Source organism: Phocoena sinus, chromosome 2, assembly GCF_008692025.1.
Source record: "Phocoena sinus isolate mPhoSin1 chromosome 2, mPhoSin1.pri, whole genome shotgun sequence".
Classification (NCBI taxonomy): domain Eukaryota; kingdom Metazoa; phylum Chordata; class Mammalia; order Artiodactyla; family Phocoenidae; genus Phocoena; species Phocoena sinus.
The window spans coordinates 71,864,679-71,880,522 of NC_045764.1; the positions used below are offsets into that span (position 1 = coordinate 71,864,679).

Sequence of the window (15,844 nt, forward strand, 5' to 3'; positions counted from 1 at the left end):
ACCGGGTGGGAGTTAATGGTAGTAATCTAGATAGGAGAGACCAAGGTCTGAACTGAAATGATGAACAAGGGTCCACTGGGTTTGGGGACCACTATAACGTGCAACATGTCTCTCAATTCTTTACTGCAGCAATTTGCCTTTTTAATTCGGTCATACCTCCTTATATCTTTTCTATTATTATGTTAAACTGCACTGAAACGCTTAATCACTTTTTTGGTCTTATTCCCTCTACAAGATGATAAGCTCCTTGAAGACAGAAATTACTTTAGTAAAGATGATAAATTTTTTTTTGAAAGGATTCTATTTATTCTTAATAAGATGATAAATTAATAATGATTTAATTAAAAGAACCTGTGCATAGGGTCACTTTCTTCAACGATACAACTTGTGAAGACAAAAAAATACAGTGGGGTTTTTAAAAACTATTTTTTAAAAGATTCTTCTTGTGTAATTTAGGAGAGAGCTTATATTAATTATGTATATTACCAACTCTCAAATGTGTGACCACTGCATCATGGGGACAATTTTCATCTGGTGGATGAAAAGTGGTTTGAAATGGGTTGGTCCTTTTACCTGCATCTTTGGATAAAGGTCAACTCATCTATTATTTTTTTCCTCTCAATTTCTTTTTTTTATAGAATATAGTACAATTTATTTTTAAATGTTCAAAAGCAAGAAAACTAAATTTTCTTTTTTTTTTTTTTTTTTTCAGATACACACATGAAGGTAAAACTTACAGGTTTTACCTTCAAAGTAAAACATCGATACATGTTAAAAACCTAACTTTCAGACCTGGCTAACCCAGGGACTTAATAACACAAAATCAGGGTAACAGTTACCTGTAGGGGAGGAGTGAGAAGGAACAAGGGACTCTAAGTTCCTGCTGGTGTCCCAGTTCTTAAGGAACAGGGAATATGGATTGTTACAGTTAAAATTAAATATATATATATGTTTAAATATACGTTTTTAGATATATGACATTACCTCACATTAACATTTTTTTTTTTTTTTTTTTTTTGTAGTCCGCGGGCCTCTCACTGTTGTGGCCTCTCCCATTGCGGAGCACAGGCTCCGGACACACAGGCTCAGAGGCCATGGCTCACGGGCCCAGCTGCTCCGCGGCATGTGGGATCTTCCCTGACCGGGGCACAAACCCATGTCCCCTGCATCGGCAGGTGGACTCCCAACTACTGCGCCACCAGGGAAGCCCATACCTCACACTAAATAAGAACTATTTTCTCTCCTCTCAATTTCAAGATTAAATTATACTTCCCACTCCAAAACGCAGCCAAGATGACAAATGAACTAAAGATTAGGGCTACAGTGAAGAGAAATATAAACTAATAAAAACAAAAACAAAAAAAGCATATAGCCTATAAAAATTCACTTACAATATATCAGCTATACAGCAACACTGTTAGTACAGTAACAGAAAAATAAATTTTATGCAAGCTTAGTTCCACTCTAAAATTCTACAATACTCTAACTGTAATTTTTATTTTCCTAGGTCCTTTCCATCACAGTGTCTAATAGTATCTTGCCTTTAGAAGATATAACATGAATTTCTATTCACTTCATTTCCTAAGCCAGGGAACTCCACTAAGCATGATCATTTAGATCATAAATCTGAACATTCACAGCTACCAGACACATACCTGAATTCAGGAAGAACTGGGGAGGGTCTCCATGAATGCCCACTGTGCCCGGTCCCAAGGAGTCAGACAGGGTATTTACAAAGGAAAATACTCCACTCATGATTCCAAAGCCCAAGCCAGAAACTAAAGAGGAAGGAAAACACTGTTAAACCTTACTCATGCTGTGATTTCTCTTCAAATCAAATTCCCAAGGACTAGGGAACACTATTTTGTTGAAGGAAAAACGGTGCACATGCTGTTAGAGAAGCAGTAGAAAGCTGGCTCAGAAAAGGCAAGCGCTTGGCTAAATGATGAACCGAGAGAGAAGTGGGGAGGAAAGAGGAAAGGAAATGGTCAGTGAAATGTAGCAGAGAAATGAAAAAAGAAAGAAAGAGATCCAGAAAGGCTCCAAAGGGATAGGCGAGACAGAAGGATACGACACTGTAGCTCTGACTTTAATTCATGACAACAGAATCTGTAGAATTAAGTTTGATGGAACTGAGCTTGAGGGGTGACTGTACTGTAAAGAGGGATCCCTGGGTCAATCTGGGTGACTCAATTTAGGGACCCGGATCCAACCTTTAAACCATAATTCTGAAAGAAAAATACAAAGAGGTATAACTGTATTAATATGAAGAGTCCTCTCAGTACAGACAAAGTCATGGAAACAACCCAAAGAAGGTAACAATAACATCACTTAGAAATTGTTAACTAGAGTGTGTACATGTTAAAAAACCTAACTGTCAAATCTGGTTAGTATTTAATGGAGACACAGATAAGGGTCACCTGCAATCACTTTTCTTTACATAAGGGCCCTGGAAAGCTAGAAAAATAAACAATGTACACCAATAGGCCAATGCGGTAGTAAAATACTACCTGAAACCTACAAAGATTTAAAAGATAAAAATGGCTTTTATGTCAAGTCTGATCTTTTATCTTTACGAGGCTATGCAGTTCTAACTTACCATAAGCCAGCAATCGCATAGAGGGTGCTTTTTCACCTGGGTTTATACTCTTCAAACCCTCACTGGATTTTCTAAAATAAAACCACACAGATAATTTTTTTTAAGTAGTATATCAGAAAAACACATAAGATATTTTAAAATCCAGATACTTAATGAGGTTTTTGATCACATTATACTCTAAATCTAAAATCCACTTAAACGAACACAGCTAGTTTTCAATTAACTAAAGTCAACCAAAATTTCCAACCAACTTTTGCCTATATCTGACATTCACAAAAAGGAGGAAAAATAAGAAGAATATAAGTAAACAAGCCATCAGGGATTGAATTTAATAATACAAAAAAAAGCAATACTTATGACTAAGCTTAGCAAGTATTTAATTCAACATCTTATGGCATCTACCACTCTGAATTTTTCCTCTTCCCAAAGTACTGTATCTTCTATTCCACTTCTTTGGTACTTTGTTGTATTTCTGCCTGGGTTAGACTTATTCTGCCACTCTCCCTTCTACCTTCCACTCCATAGAACGTTATGTGGTACTCTCTCTTCAAAGTCTAGTTCATGCAACAATTGCTCAAAGAAGCCACCTTTATCAGTGATTGATAATTATTCATCCCATCTCTCCTTACTCTTAAACCCTACAACACTGACAGTGTGAACTCTCATATGGATACCTAATCAAATGGTCTTCTGATTCGAAAACATTATTTGTTTCATAACCCCAGTCAGGCCTCAGGGGAGAAGTAATCAGGGGAGAATAAAATGCTACCCTCAGAAAAGAAGATAAATGAATACCTGAATGAAACATTAGACTACTGCTCAACAAGAAATGATCTTCAGAGTGATCATATCCATGCTTCTGTCGTGGACAATTTGCAAACTGACCATGAGCCCCTGCACCCCACACAAATGCATGAGGACTGCGGCAGGCCGGCTCCACTCTTGTCACTATTGCTACCCCTTGTTGGCTAGAAAGTCTGCAACAACAATCCTGACACAAAGGATATTTAAAGTATATTTATTAAAGCAATAAAGGAACCAAACATTTTACAAGAATTTTTCAACAAGTGCTGAAACAAAAATGAGTTCAGTTAACTCTAAGAGTAGAAAATTAACCAGAACATGGAAATTATATTATGGGTATTGTGTTAAATTTTAAGGTATGTATATTCACTACAGTGAGCCTAACTCATGACATAAATATAAATATTGACTACATTAAGGCAACACAGAATTCAACCAAAATAGTAATAAGCATAAAGAAGGTGGTCTTTGGGACTTCCCTGGCGGTCCAGTGGTTAAGACTCCACACTTCCAATGCAGGGGACACAGATTCAATCCCTGGTAGGGGAACTAAGATCTCCGATGCGGCCAAAAAAAAAAAAAGGTCTTTTTCTTTTCTAGACTCAAAAGAAACAATTTGCCATTCCAGTGCTCTCCATTTGGAAGCATCATTTGGTAGCAGGGACATGAGCCAAAATTTAAGTGACTGTCATCTCCTTTCTCTGGAGCAGTAACCACCTGAAATGTGCCATTTTCCTAAATAAACTTACCTGTCACAGGAATGTGGTTATAGGCTAATGAATGCTTAGAGACCTATACAATAGCAATAACTTCCACCAACAAACAGATATAATGGTATAATAGAACCAATAAATTTTGGAGGATTTCTGTTTTATATAAATTGCTCAGCAATGAATAAAAGATTTTTGCTATTTAGTATAACAAAGTATTGCTATCACAAATATATTAAAGATATAAATTTAAGGTCTAGGGTCAACATTAGGAAGTGAAAAAGTACAAAACACCATCAGTTTCCGTGTTCCTGACGGATACATCACACAACTGATGATGTAAGTGACGGTGATTTTTTGTATGTGTGTGTGACGGTGATTTCAATCTGACCATTTTACTGAAGTGGAAAATTCTTTGTTTGCGTTTATTATTGTTTCCAAGAACAAAAAACTCAGTTTTTTAAATATAAACTTTGAAAAACAAATGATACATCATACCAGCTTTCTTGTTTGTTCTGATTCACTTTATATGTGTGTGTAAGAGAGGGAAAGTACCAAGGAATATGCATATAAAGTAAAAACACCATTTTAGAAAATTTTTAAAATAGACATGCCTTTTAAGACATTATAGCAATGATTATCTTATTATTTTTCTATAAATTATTTTCTCAAATTACCAAATATTTATGGCATCAGCATTATAAGACAATTGGACTAAATTACAAAAGCTTTAATCCAAGCCAAAAAATTCTTATGTATGTTTTAGGCAATGTGCAGGACCATAACTTGGATTTTTCTTTTTCCTTCTGAATAACGTAGAAAGGGCTATCATGTGTGGCCATATGTCAATTTCTCACAGTGCAATTCTTTGCTAGGCTGAAAGTGACAATTCATTCATTCAAGATGAAGTACTGGTCCTAAGACCTAAGCCATGAAATAAATTTATATTGAACTACAATGATAAATACTTTGATTCAATTCCATATATGTAAAAAGACTGGTGCAAGCTCTCCACATTTTAATCTTGGCACCAAATTCAGATAGCGAAAATTTGATTGAGGCAGTACTTTAAACTTAAAAGTTCAAAACCTACTTTGTCAGTGGAGATAGTTAAAATATTGATTAAACTGAAGTTCCTATATCTGAATGTAGTAAAGCCTAAGACAGCAACTTAAATGCATCTATATAAATGTTAGTCATTAATAAAGTATCATAATAATTCTCAAACTTGTTTTAACATGTAACTATATAACATCCAACGTTTCTAAAATGTGCTAGGAAAATACTGTACCATATTCCAAAGGTTTGTAGCAGATGCATTTTGTAAAGGCACCTATTAATACAGGTTTGTCCTATTATTTGTTTGCAGATCTCCAAAGGTCCTTTCAGAGGAGCAAACATGGTTTCCCCAGAAGGCCAAAGAGGCTTCTGTGAATTTCCTGGCATGAGAGCCTGCAGACTGACAGCCATAATTCCTTCTGCATGTGGCCCTATGCCCTCACTGCCCTATTAAAAATGGCAACTCTGGGACTTCCCTGGCAGTCCAGTGGTTAAGACTCCAAGAGGCACAGGTTCGATCCCTGGTCGGGGAACTAAGATCCCACATGCCTCTCGGCGCAGCCCAAAAAAAAAAAAAAAAAAAAAAAAAACAGGCAACCCATGGGGAATTCCCAGGTGGTCCAGTGGTTAGTACTCTGTGTTTTCACTGCCGAAGGCGCAGGTTCAATCCCTGGTGGAGGAACTAAGATCCCACAAGACACACAGCCGTGGCCAAAAAAAGGCAACCCATGTTCAGCTTGTAGTCCTTTGGAACCTTAGGTTAGTGCCAATAACGGGTTGCTTTTCAGGTGGAAACCGTGAAGAAACACAATAGTGAAGAACAGCAGATACCCATTTAGCCACTCCAGGTAAGTGAGGTTTTAGAACCTCAAGTCCTAAGGGGTTATTAAAGTCACGTCCTGATCTATGAAAAACTACTGAAATTAGTAAATGCAAAACCAACATGAGCCAGTGATGTTGGAGACAGGAAAATCCAGTCCAACCCAAGGCTGAGTTAAGAGAACAGTGCCCTGTCAAGGGTGGGAAGGACCCTGCTCTCTACACTGCTTCGACCACAGCAGGGTACTGTGCTGGGTTCCAGGCACAGGTAAATCCCAGGCACCAACAAAAAGGGGTGTCCACTCACATAAAAGAACAGAGATGGGAAAAGGTTTGGAAGCCACATCCATGTCTCCTGAGGGCCAGCTGAAGAAATGAGGAATGTTTAGCCTTGAAAGAGACAAGATGACAACCGTGTGACAGAGACTGCATTTGCCTGTGCAAGGCAGAGGTCAGAAAGAAGGAGATTTTTATTACCTTAATATATTCTCAGTTAAAATTAAATTTTGGAATAGTAGTAACTGCTGCATACCAGAAACATTCAACCACAGCTGAATGTCCATCTGTTAAGGGTATTGGATTCCCATGGAACCTGAAATGTTATGTTTTTTATTTGTTGTTCTTTAATATTTCCAGGAACTAATGGAAATTTCATTTTTAAACTTTTTCTCAGATATGACTTTTGCTTCGAAGCAACGGCTTCCTGGTTTTCTACTTGGGATTTAAATTGCTTTGTTATTAAATTTCAATATTTGTTATTAAAAGCAACAAGTAAAAATTACAGAAGGCCTGGCATATTGGCAAGAACAAATTATCAGAAGCCTATTATAAGAGATGTTATTGAGGTTCTGTCTTGGTTGCATCCATGAAATTCATAAAGTGCTTTAATTATCCCATTTGCAGAGATGAGAAGACATAGCACATTTATCACTCTACTAACTAAGCCTTACTACGTAATCAAAGCCAATCTCATGACTACCTGAAAGAAAATATGGTTCCAAGTTCAAGCTGTGTTTCAAAACAGTGGTTTCATGTGAGATCCTCATGGATCCTACAGATGACCTACTTTCTGGCCTAAAAAGGGAACTCATGCCCACGGCTTTTTTTTTTTTTCTTTTAATGTATTTTTCTATTCTGGACATGAACTCAAACGACATATCACAAAATGAACCCCTGTTCCTCCCTAATACAGTCAGAATAATGGCAGGCATAATCACCATAAGAATAATCTACTTTAGGTGATGTCAAAGAGAAGTGCGTATAAATTCTGATCTGTAACAGTTTTTGTTCTTCTTGTTTCAATGACTATTTCTCTAGCTTATTTTTCTCTATGGCACTTACTATCTTTTAATATACAATGTCTTTTCTTGTTTATTCATTTGTTGTCTATCTCTTCCCACTATAATATTACCACCATGAGACTGTCTTTTAATCATGATGTATCCCCAGTACCTAGGGTATGCACGGCATGGAGCAAATTCTCAAGACATATTTTTTGAACAAGTGAAGGAAGGAATGAATGTCCACAAGTTAAAATACTCAATATTTTCAGGCTGGAAATGTACAATCCCTTGGCTTGGAACTATGCAGGAAGACATGGACCTTCGAATACAATAATACATTAATGTTTCAAACTACTAAATCATAATTCAAATAAAACTGGGAAAAAAGGTAAAGCGTTTAACTTACTTTAAAAGTTTATAATATGCAAACCGGAACATTTCTTGGATAAGGACTGAGATTAACACTCCAAAGATCAGCAGATCTCTCTGTCTTGGTTCATCTTTGTTATCAGTAAGGGTTGCTGCCATGAACCAAATGAAGGAAGAAAGCAGCAGAGACACCAGCCAGAAGAAAGCTCTGAAAATTGGGGGGGGGGGGGGGGGGGGTTTAAAAGTGAACAGGACTAATAATGATTTAAATTAAAGCAGAAAAAACCCTGCTTGAGAAGGAAGAGATTTCCTGACAAAAAAAAGTGTTCATGAAGTGATGGTCTTAACCAACTGGTCCTAATCAATGGTGCAGTTTCCCTGGTGAAATAAACATGCAGGCCAAGAGGAATTTGAGATTTTTCTTAAAAATCACTTTTTTCAGTGACCCTGCTATTTGTAAGTACATCTGCAGACTAATAGCCAAGGACTGTCTGTCTGGAAACTTGGTTATTTGCTAAGCTTCCTAATTAAAGCTTTGCCCATTGATGTGCAAATGTCTTTTCCAGGAAAATGTCTACATCTCTATTAACAGAGCAATTGGTTTAAAATCCAGAGGTTGAAAGCCCGTGCTCTGATCTACATCAGTCTTCCAGGCCTGGTTTTTACAACATTCCTGTGGATTGTAATGATTTTAACAAGCTTTTCAGACCTCTTGCCCAAATCTCTATTGTTTTTTAAATGACACGTGTGATGCAGCATCTTCAATACAGTTGGGAGAGGTGAGGAAGCTCAGAAAAGGTGGGATTCACTGGTCTCGCCTGGCTGTTTCTCCTGGTGCCAAGTGAGACTCAGTGGCGGAGAAGGTCGTAGGGGAGCTCCAGTAAGAGCTGCCAGACAGGTGAAAACTGGGATTATGATCACATTCGCCACCAGAGTTCGGTATTGACCAAGCTCCTGCAAGGAGACGTACTACAGGTGCTGCGGAGTTTTCACAGGTTTCTACCCTTTGGCCGCACACCTGAATCACCTGGGACGCTTTTAAAAAGTCCGAATTCCACCCCCTAGACATTCCTATTCAGTTGATTCAGGGAGGGGTAAGTGTTGGGCATCGGTATGTTTTAAAGCACCTGATCCCCAGGTGCTTAAGGGCTCTTAACTCGTTTGGGATTACAGATGCCTGTCAGAATCTAAGGGAAACTAGGGACGTCCCCCTCTAAAAAAATAAAAGATGTTTATTTGAAGTTATCCACAATTTTTTAAATACAGTTTTAATGTATGACTCACTAACGCCCATCCACGGACCCTAGGCAAAAACTGGGGAGCAAAGCGTCAGGGTTTTCTGAGACCCACGATGTGATCTCCTTCCCCAGAGCCCGCCCTCTGGGGTCGCGGGGCTCTTGTTCTTTTCTCGCCGACCCTCGGAGGAGGGCGAGGAGTCCCAGGGGAGTGGGGTCTCCGCTCTACCCCCTCCTAACCCTTCTCCGCTCCAAAGCCCAACGAGGACGAGCCGTTTGGTGGGGACGCCAGGTATCGCCGGTACCCCCGGCGGGGGAGGGGAGCCCCAGGTCCGGGTTTCCCGGCACAACCGCCTTACCCGATGATGAGGAAGATGATGCGCAACGGCTCGGTGGCGATGGTGAAGATGTAGAGGGCGAGCGCAGGCCCGAAGGCAACGAAGGCGCAGCCGAAGAACACGGCCGCCGTCATGGCGACCGCAGAAGCCGGCGCGGGGGCGTAGCGCGGACGCGGCGGCGCAGATCGACCACGGAGAAGAGCGCGCGGCGAGGGCGGGGCAGGCCGAGGGGCTGGAGGCGGGGCGCGGCGGAGGAGGCGGGGCGCGGCGGAGGAGGCGGGTGAAGGGCGGGGCGCGGCGCAGAGGAGGAGGCGGGGGCGGGAGGAGGCGGGGGCGGGAGGAGGCGGGGGCGGGGCTTACCTCCGGGCTTTCAGCCCGGGAGACTTAGCAGCTTCTGATGCAGAGGCGGCGGTAGCTGAAGACTTCAGGGTGGGAGCTTTGGCGCCGCCCCTCGCCACCACCACTGGTACGCATACATCAGGCCAAGACACCGCCCACGAGGTGGCTAAGAGAAGGGGAGGTCCCCAACCCGCTTTGGAGCCAGAACTGGGGAAGAGTCCAGATCAGCTAACGAAAAACTCCGCGCAGGACATAGGCAGGATTCCATTTCTAAACAAAGGAGCCTTTTTTTGAAGCACATTATGCCATTTGTATAGTTGCGGAAACTTCGTGAAACTATGTACAAAACCCTAGCCGGGAAAGCAGTGACCCAGGCGATAACTCACAGTAGAAGCTGTCCACCTCGGGGTTGTTTTGGCGAGCTGGTTTTATTTGTACCCCACTCCCGCCAAGTCTTAAAAAAGTTGTTTTTGAAGGCATTCTTTGATCACCCTGTAATAACAGTCACATCTCCCTGCTCAGTTTTTACTTGCTCATTTGTCTCCCCCATTAAAATGTAAACTTCTGGAGGGCAGTGTGTTTGTTTTGTTCTTTGTTGTTTTTGCAGCAGCAAGAAGGTGCTGAACTAAATATCTGTTCAATGAATGAAATAATTTTAAAAGTGGAACTTACAAACACTTGCTATTTTACATTAATTAAACAATTTCTGAAAGGTTTACAAGTTAAAACCAGAAGGTTAATTTCCGTGATCATTCACATCTAAGATTTATCTCCATGTCTAATGGGGATAATAATACATCATGGGTTATTTTGAGGATTGTGCCTGCACAGTAAGCGCTATGTAAGTGTTAGCCATTCCTATTTATTCTTTAACGCCTGTCATGAATAAGGCTCTTGGAAATCAACACTGAAAAGACAAAAGTTGGGACCTGACTGAAGATGTTTTTGCAGCTCACCTCTGAAAAATGGGCCTTCAAATAATATAAGTATTTAATTTTTATGGTAGAATGTCACCTTTGTCCATTTAAAACAGACATATATATTTTCCTATTACTCCACAGAATTTTTCTTCATTTTGAGATGCCTTGTCCAGCACCTATTAAAACTCAGGTTGAGACAACAGTTGAAATTGATAGAGTGACTCACCATTAGACTCTTTTGGTTCTACCCTGAACCAAATTTGTCAAATCCAATTACATTACTTCAGCTCCATGCAGAAATGCCATCACAGAGGCATATCCTACTCACATCCTTGGTGTAAATTAAGTTTTAATACCAGAAATTGTAAGCAGATAGGATAGGGGGTCTCCAGAGAAAGAGAACCAGGCATGGCTTCATTGACATAAGAAAATCTGTTTTTGGCCTAAGCTATTTTGTCATCTAAGCCTAGACACAATACTTGTCCTTGAACAGGCCTTAGTAATTAATAGTCTTAAGGGAACAAAAGAATGTAGGACTGTTATTGGGCAAGAGAAATAACAATAGCAAAGATAATATATCAGTAGTAAAGACTCCCAGCTCTGTTTCAATGGTAAAGATTAACCTGAAGCCTCAACCACCAGATCAACTGGAACCTAAGGGGTGATGATGTTGACCTTTTCTGACCCTTGTGACTTCAATCAACTAAAGCTTGGACTCTGTCGACCCTTGCCTCAATTATATGCTGAATTCTCCTCTGCTCAAGCGCCTACATAAATATGCATGTACCCTTAGCTTAAAACTTCCCCAGTTTTGCTGTTTGGGGAGACACTGCTTTGGGAAAGATCCCCAGTGTGCTCCTTACTTGCTGCAAGCAATAAATCCTTCCTTCTCCTGATCTTTGGCTTGGTTGTGTCTTTTGGCTCGACACCCACCAAGAGGCGAACCCCATTTTTTGGGTAGCAAAATGGCCATCTACATTTTTTCTTGCATATTTCATAAACTATTTCATTATCATTATTCAATATCTCTAATTTACTGTTTGAGTTCAGGGCTAGAAAAAAGTTTTGTTTCTCCTGACAAATGCATATGCTCAGCTTGAGAGCTAACTCATCATGTTCAGGCTTTATCTTAATTCTCAGGAAGCTTGGAGCTAAATTTAATAGTCAATTGTAGCAACTATTCTTTTTTTAAATTACAATTACTGCCATGACTTCAGAATATGGCTTATTCTTTTATCCCTATTTTGATTTGACTATCCTGATTTTAACCAAGATCTGTGTCTCCATTAAAGGTGCCTCAAATACTTTGGAAGTAGGCAACTCAACATGCAGAGCTATAAATTGGGGGAATTTGCACTTACGTTATCTTGACCATATCTCAGTTCAATTTTAGTCCCCAAGTCCAGTTAAAAAATGGGACGGCAATGCAAAATGTAATGACTCTGCCCCCCTATCTATGAAGACATCTTTAACTGATGTCTGTTGGAATAAAATAGAAAAGGAAATAACTAGACCAAACTGTCAAAATCACCAATAAGGTAGACTTCTTCAGCATTCATGGTTATTTACTAGAAACACTTATTTCAAGTTTTCTCTGAATTACATTTATATGATGTATGGCTGTCTAAAAAGCACTTTTACACTGATTTCCACAATTCTTTTACAAGTGAGGAATGTGAGGCTAAGAAGCAGTGCTATGACTCCTTAAGTTTTTATCAACTTACTATATGAGTTTTCTCCAAAGACTTGAAAACACACTAAGTGATGGTGGGAGTTAAATCTCTAAAAGTTGCCTGGGGGATAGAGGCTGACACACACTATGGATAAGGATATCGACTGCTGGGTATGCGCCTGGAGGAGTGGGAGGGTGCAAAAAGCAATACCACATTTTAGCAATTTATCCAATAAAGCTTGGACATACCTACCAGTAATTCACAATATATTAATGAATTCACTTGAGCTTTATTTTCTGATAGTGCTGATAGATTTATACTCAACCATTTATTCATTCATTCAAAATGCATGCTGCGTGAGTATGAAGTATCAGGCAAAATGCTAGGGATTGGGAGTACACCAATGAAACAGTTGTGCTCCTGTCTCCACTGAGCTTACAGTCTAGTGGAGAAGCCAGACAGGCAAGTAGAGGGGTTATGAGGATATACAGGAAGGGGGAAGGACAGCCAATCCAAACTTGTGAGCTGTTGCTAAAGAAGATGACACCCAGTCATTCAGGCCTTAGCTTTGGAGTTAGCAAAGCTAGGAAGTAGGGGAGAAATGGAAGGACAAGTGGAAAGGCCTCAAAGTGAAAGAAAGCAGGGCATTTCTGAGGGACAGAAAGTAGTTCAGGATGTCCTCTCAGTGTGAGGAGAGATAAGACAGAAAAGGCCAACAGGTTAGAGTTTACCTCAAGTCCGGAGTTTATCCAAGGGAGTGACAGGCTCAGATCTCCTTTGTAAAGATAATGGAAAATGGGATTTCAGATAAGAGGTCTTTGGCATCTGCAGATGAATCAGGGAAACAGCAGGAGTCTGGAGAGAAGCAGAAAGACTGAAGAGATTTAGGAACTGTGCAAACAAACTTTAATGACCTGATGAGCTACATGGAGTGAGGGAGGGAAAAAATCAAGGGTGATGGCTTCTGGAAAGGTATATATATTTTAAAATTAATTAACATTAATTAATTTTACTTGTACTGACTGCAAAAAAAATGCACAACCTAAAAGTTGAGAATTATGTTTTATTCAGCCGACTTGCTGAGGGCTCGGGACTGCTCTAAAGGGCCAAAGGGAGGAGCCAGATATATAGGAGTTTTGAAAACAAAAACAAAACCCTGTGGTTAGAACAGCTGATGATTACTGTTAATTAAAGAAAACCCAGACACCTCAAGTGAATGAATTTAGCACTTTTCTATGTGTGGGAAGACGTAAGAGTCTTGGCTCATTGAAAACATTCCTTTGATATGCACCTTAGCTATCTAGGCTCAGTATCCTGCTTTTCTTCATCCTGAGTTCCCTCTGGGTGCAGTTTTAGGGGGCAGCTGCAGTGGCTGAGGGCTTGGTGGTCGCAGCATCCTTTGTTTACTGATATGGCATGGACATTTTTCATCCACACTTGCTATGGGGGCATTCTCATATATCCCTGGAACTATATTGAAAAACCTAAATTTTGAGAGTAGAAAACATGAAGAAAGGGGAAGAGAGGGTTTACTCAATTTATCAATACATAAAGAGCATTCTGGGTGATTTATCTTATTAAAAGAAAATTCTTCTATATTTAATAAAGGATAAAAGAGTGTAAGATATTTAACAAAGACTAAAGTAGTGTAAGATGAGGGCCAGAAACCAGATAATGAAGCTTCTCTTTTTATTGCCAGACTTATTGAGGCACTGATGAATTTACTTCCATTCTTTCTTCAAATTACAAGTAAATGGAGAACCAAACAGCTCCTAAATTACACTTAGCTTTCTTCAGCAACGTGTTGATTATGATGACTACTGAAGTTCACTGATTCTTTCAACATTTATTAAACACATACTATGTGCCAGGCTCTTTGCCTGATACTGTGATTACAAAAACCAAAGACTCGGTCCCCACCTTACAAGAGCTTAGAGTCTAGTGGGGAAGGAAAGTAAACCGATGATTCGAATCCAGGGTAGTGAGTGACACTTTGGGCAGACACAGGAGGGAGTTCCTAACCAGGGATGGGTTGTGGCTGAAGTCTTCCCAGAGAAACCCTTACTGAATGAAGATAAGTAGAAGTTACTGAAAGATAAGGAGAAGTTAGATGAGGGGCAGGGAGTCCGCAGAAGGAGCAGCATAAGGAAAGGAGTGACAAAGCATGTTATGTTCAGGGAAATGCAATTACTGGCATGGTTCAAAAGGTATATATGCAGGCTTCCCTGGTGGCACAGTGGTTGAGAGTCCGCCTGCCGATGCAGGGGACACGGCTTCGTGCCCCGGTCCGGAAAGATCCCACATGCTGCAGAGCGGCTAGGCCCGTGTGCCATGGCCGCTGAGCCTGCATGTCCGGAGCCTGTGCTCCTCAATGGGAGAGGCCACAACAGTGAGAGGCCCGCGTACCGGAAAAAAAAAAAAAGTACGTATGAGTTAAAGAGTGACAAAATCTAAGGCGGGAAAGAAAGATGTGGGGATCTCAAAGGACTTTGTTTGCCAGGCTACAGAGTTTAGTTTTTTTTTTTTTCTCAAGGTTATGAGGATTAAGTTTGGTAGGGGTGTAAGACTTCAGTTTTAAAAACCTGTCAGCACTGTGAAAACTGGATCGGAGGAAAATAAGATTAGAGACTGGAAGACTGGTTAGGAGAGGTTACAGAAATCTAGGCAAAAGATAAGGAGGCCTGAACAAAGAGGCAAAAATAATGGGCAAGGAGATAGATTAGAGAGTAAGGAATTAGGACGTGTAAGACTCGGAGATTGATTAACTGTTTGGGGATCTGGGTAGATGACGGTGCTATCAAGATGGAGAGAAGAGAAGAAAGAATAAGTTTCTCCTCTTGGGATTTAGAGTTGTTGCTGGGAATTGCTGGAGAAGGAGGAAAGATGGAGAGTTGAGTTGGAGTTTCAGACATGTTGTTTGATGTACCTGTAGCAGATTCAAGGGGAGGCGTCCATTAGGCGGATCAACTTTGAAGTCTGGCCCTCTGGAAAGAGGCTGGGGCTAGAGATACAAATGTGAAAACTGTATTAATTTCCTGTCGTTGCTGTAAACATATTACCACAAATTTAATGGCTTAAAGCAACACAAATTTACTCTCTTATAGTTCTGGAGGTCAGAATTATGAAATGAGTCTTACCAGACTAAAATCAAGGTGTCAGGACCAGGATAGTTTCCTTCTAGAGGCTTTAGGGGAAAATCTCTAACCTCACCTTTTTAAGATGCTAAAGGCTGGACTTCCCTGGCTGTGCAGTGGTTAAGAATCCGCCTGCCAATGCAGGGGACATGGGTTCGAGCCCTGGTCCGGGAGGATCCCACATGCCACGGAGCAACTAAGCCGGTGCGCCACAACTACTGAGCCTGCACTCTAGAGCCCGTGAACCAAAACTACTGAAGCCCGCGAGCCACAACTACTGAAGCCCGCGTGCCTAGAGCCCGTGCTCTGCAATGAGAAGCACACATGCTGCAACAAAGAGTAGCCCCCGCTCGCTGCAACTAGAGGAAGCCCACGCACAGCAACGAAGACCCAACGCAGCCAAAAATAAAGACTTGACCTTTAAGGAAAAAAAAAAAAAGAGTGAAAGGAAAATTAAGCTTGAGAGGAATAGTGAAGGTTCCAAATGGTTCTGGGGATGAACGGCAAAAGCTACCGGAAACATGCACCAGCCCAGGGGTAGAACACTGGCAGAACATCACAT

General features: G+C 40.6%; 1 protein-coding gene across 2 annotated transcripts in view; it reads right to left on the bottom strand.

The window, feature by feature from the left end:
* Window positions 1–9,448, bottom strand: part of APH1B (aph-1 homolog B, gamma-secretase subunit) — a 28,085-nt gene extending 18,637 nt beyond the window's left edge. Inside the window, exons 1-4 of one of the 2 annotated variants that reach the window (XM_032624186.1) lie at window positions 9,238–9,448; window positions 7,681–7,851; window positions 2,600–2,670; window positions 1,656–1,778 (exon numbers count right to left, since the gene is read on the bottom strand). In XM_032624186.1, coding sequence (XP_032480077.1) covers window positions 1,656–1,778; window positions 2,600–2,670; window positions 7,681–7,851; window positions 9,238–9,350 — 478 coding nt within the window. In that variant the 5' untranslated portion in view covers window positions 9,351–9,448. The remainder of the gene's footprint in view (window positions 1–1,655; window positions 1,779–2,599; window positions 2,671–7,680; window positions 7,852–9,237) is intronic. The other variant, XM_032624187.1, reaches the window with a different exon arrangement.
* Window positions 9,449–15,844: the final 6,396 nt, after the last annotated feature.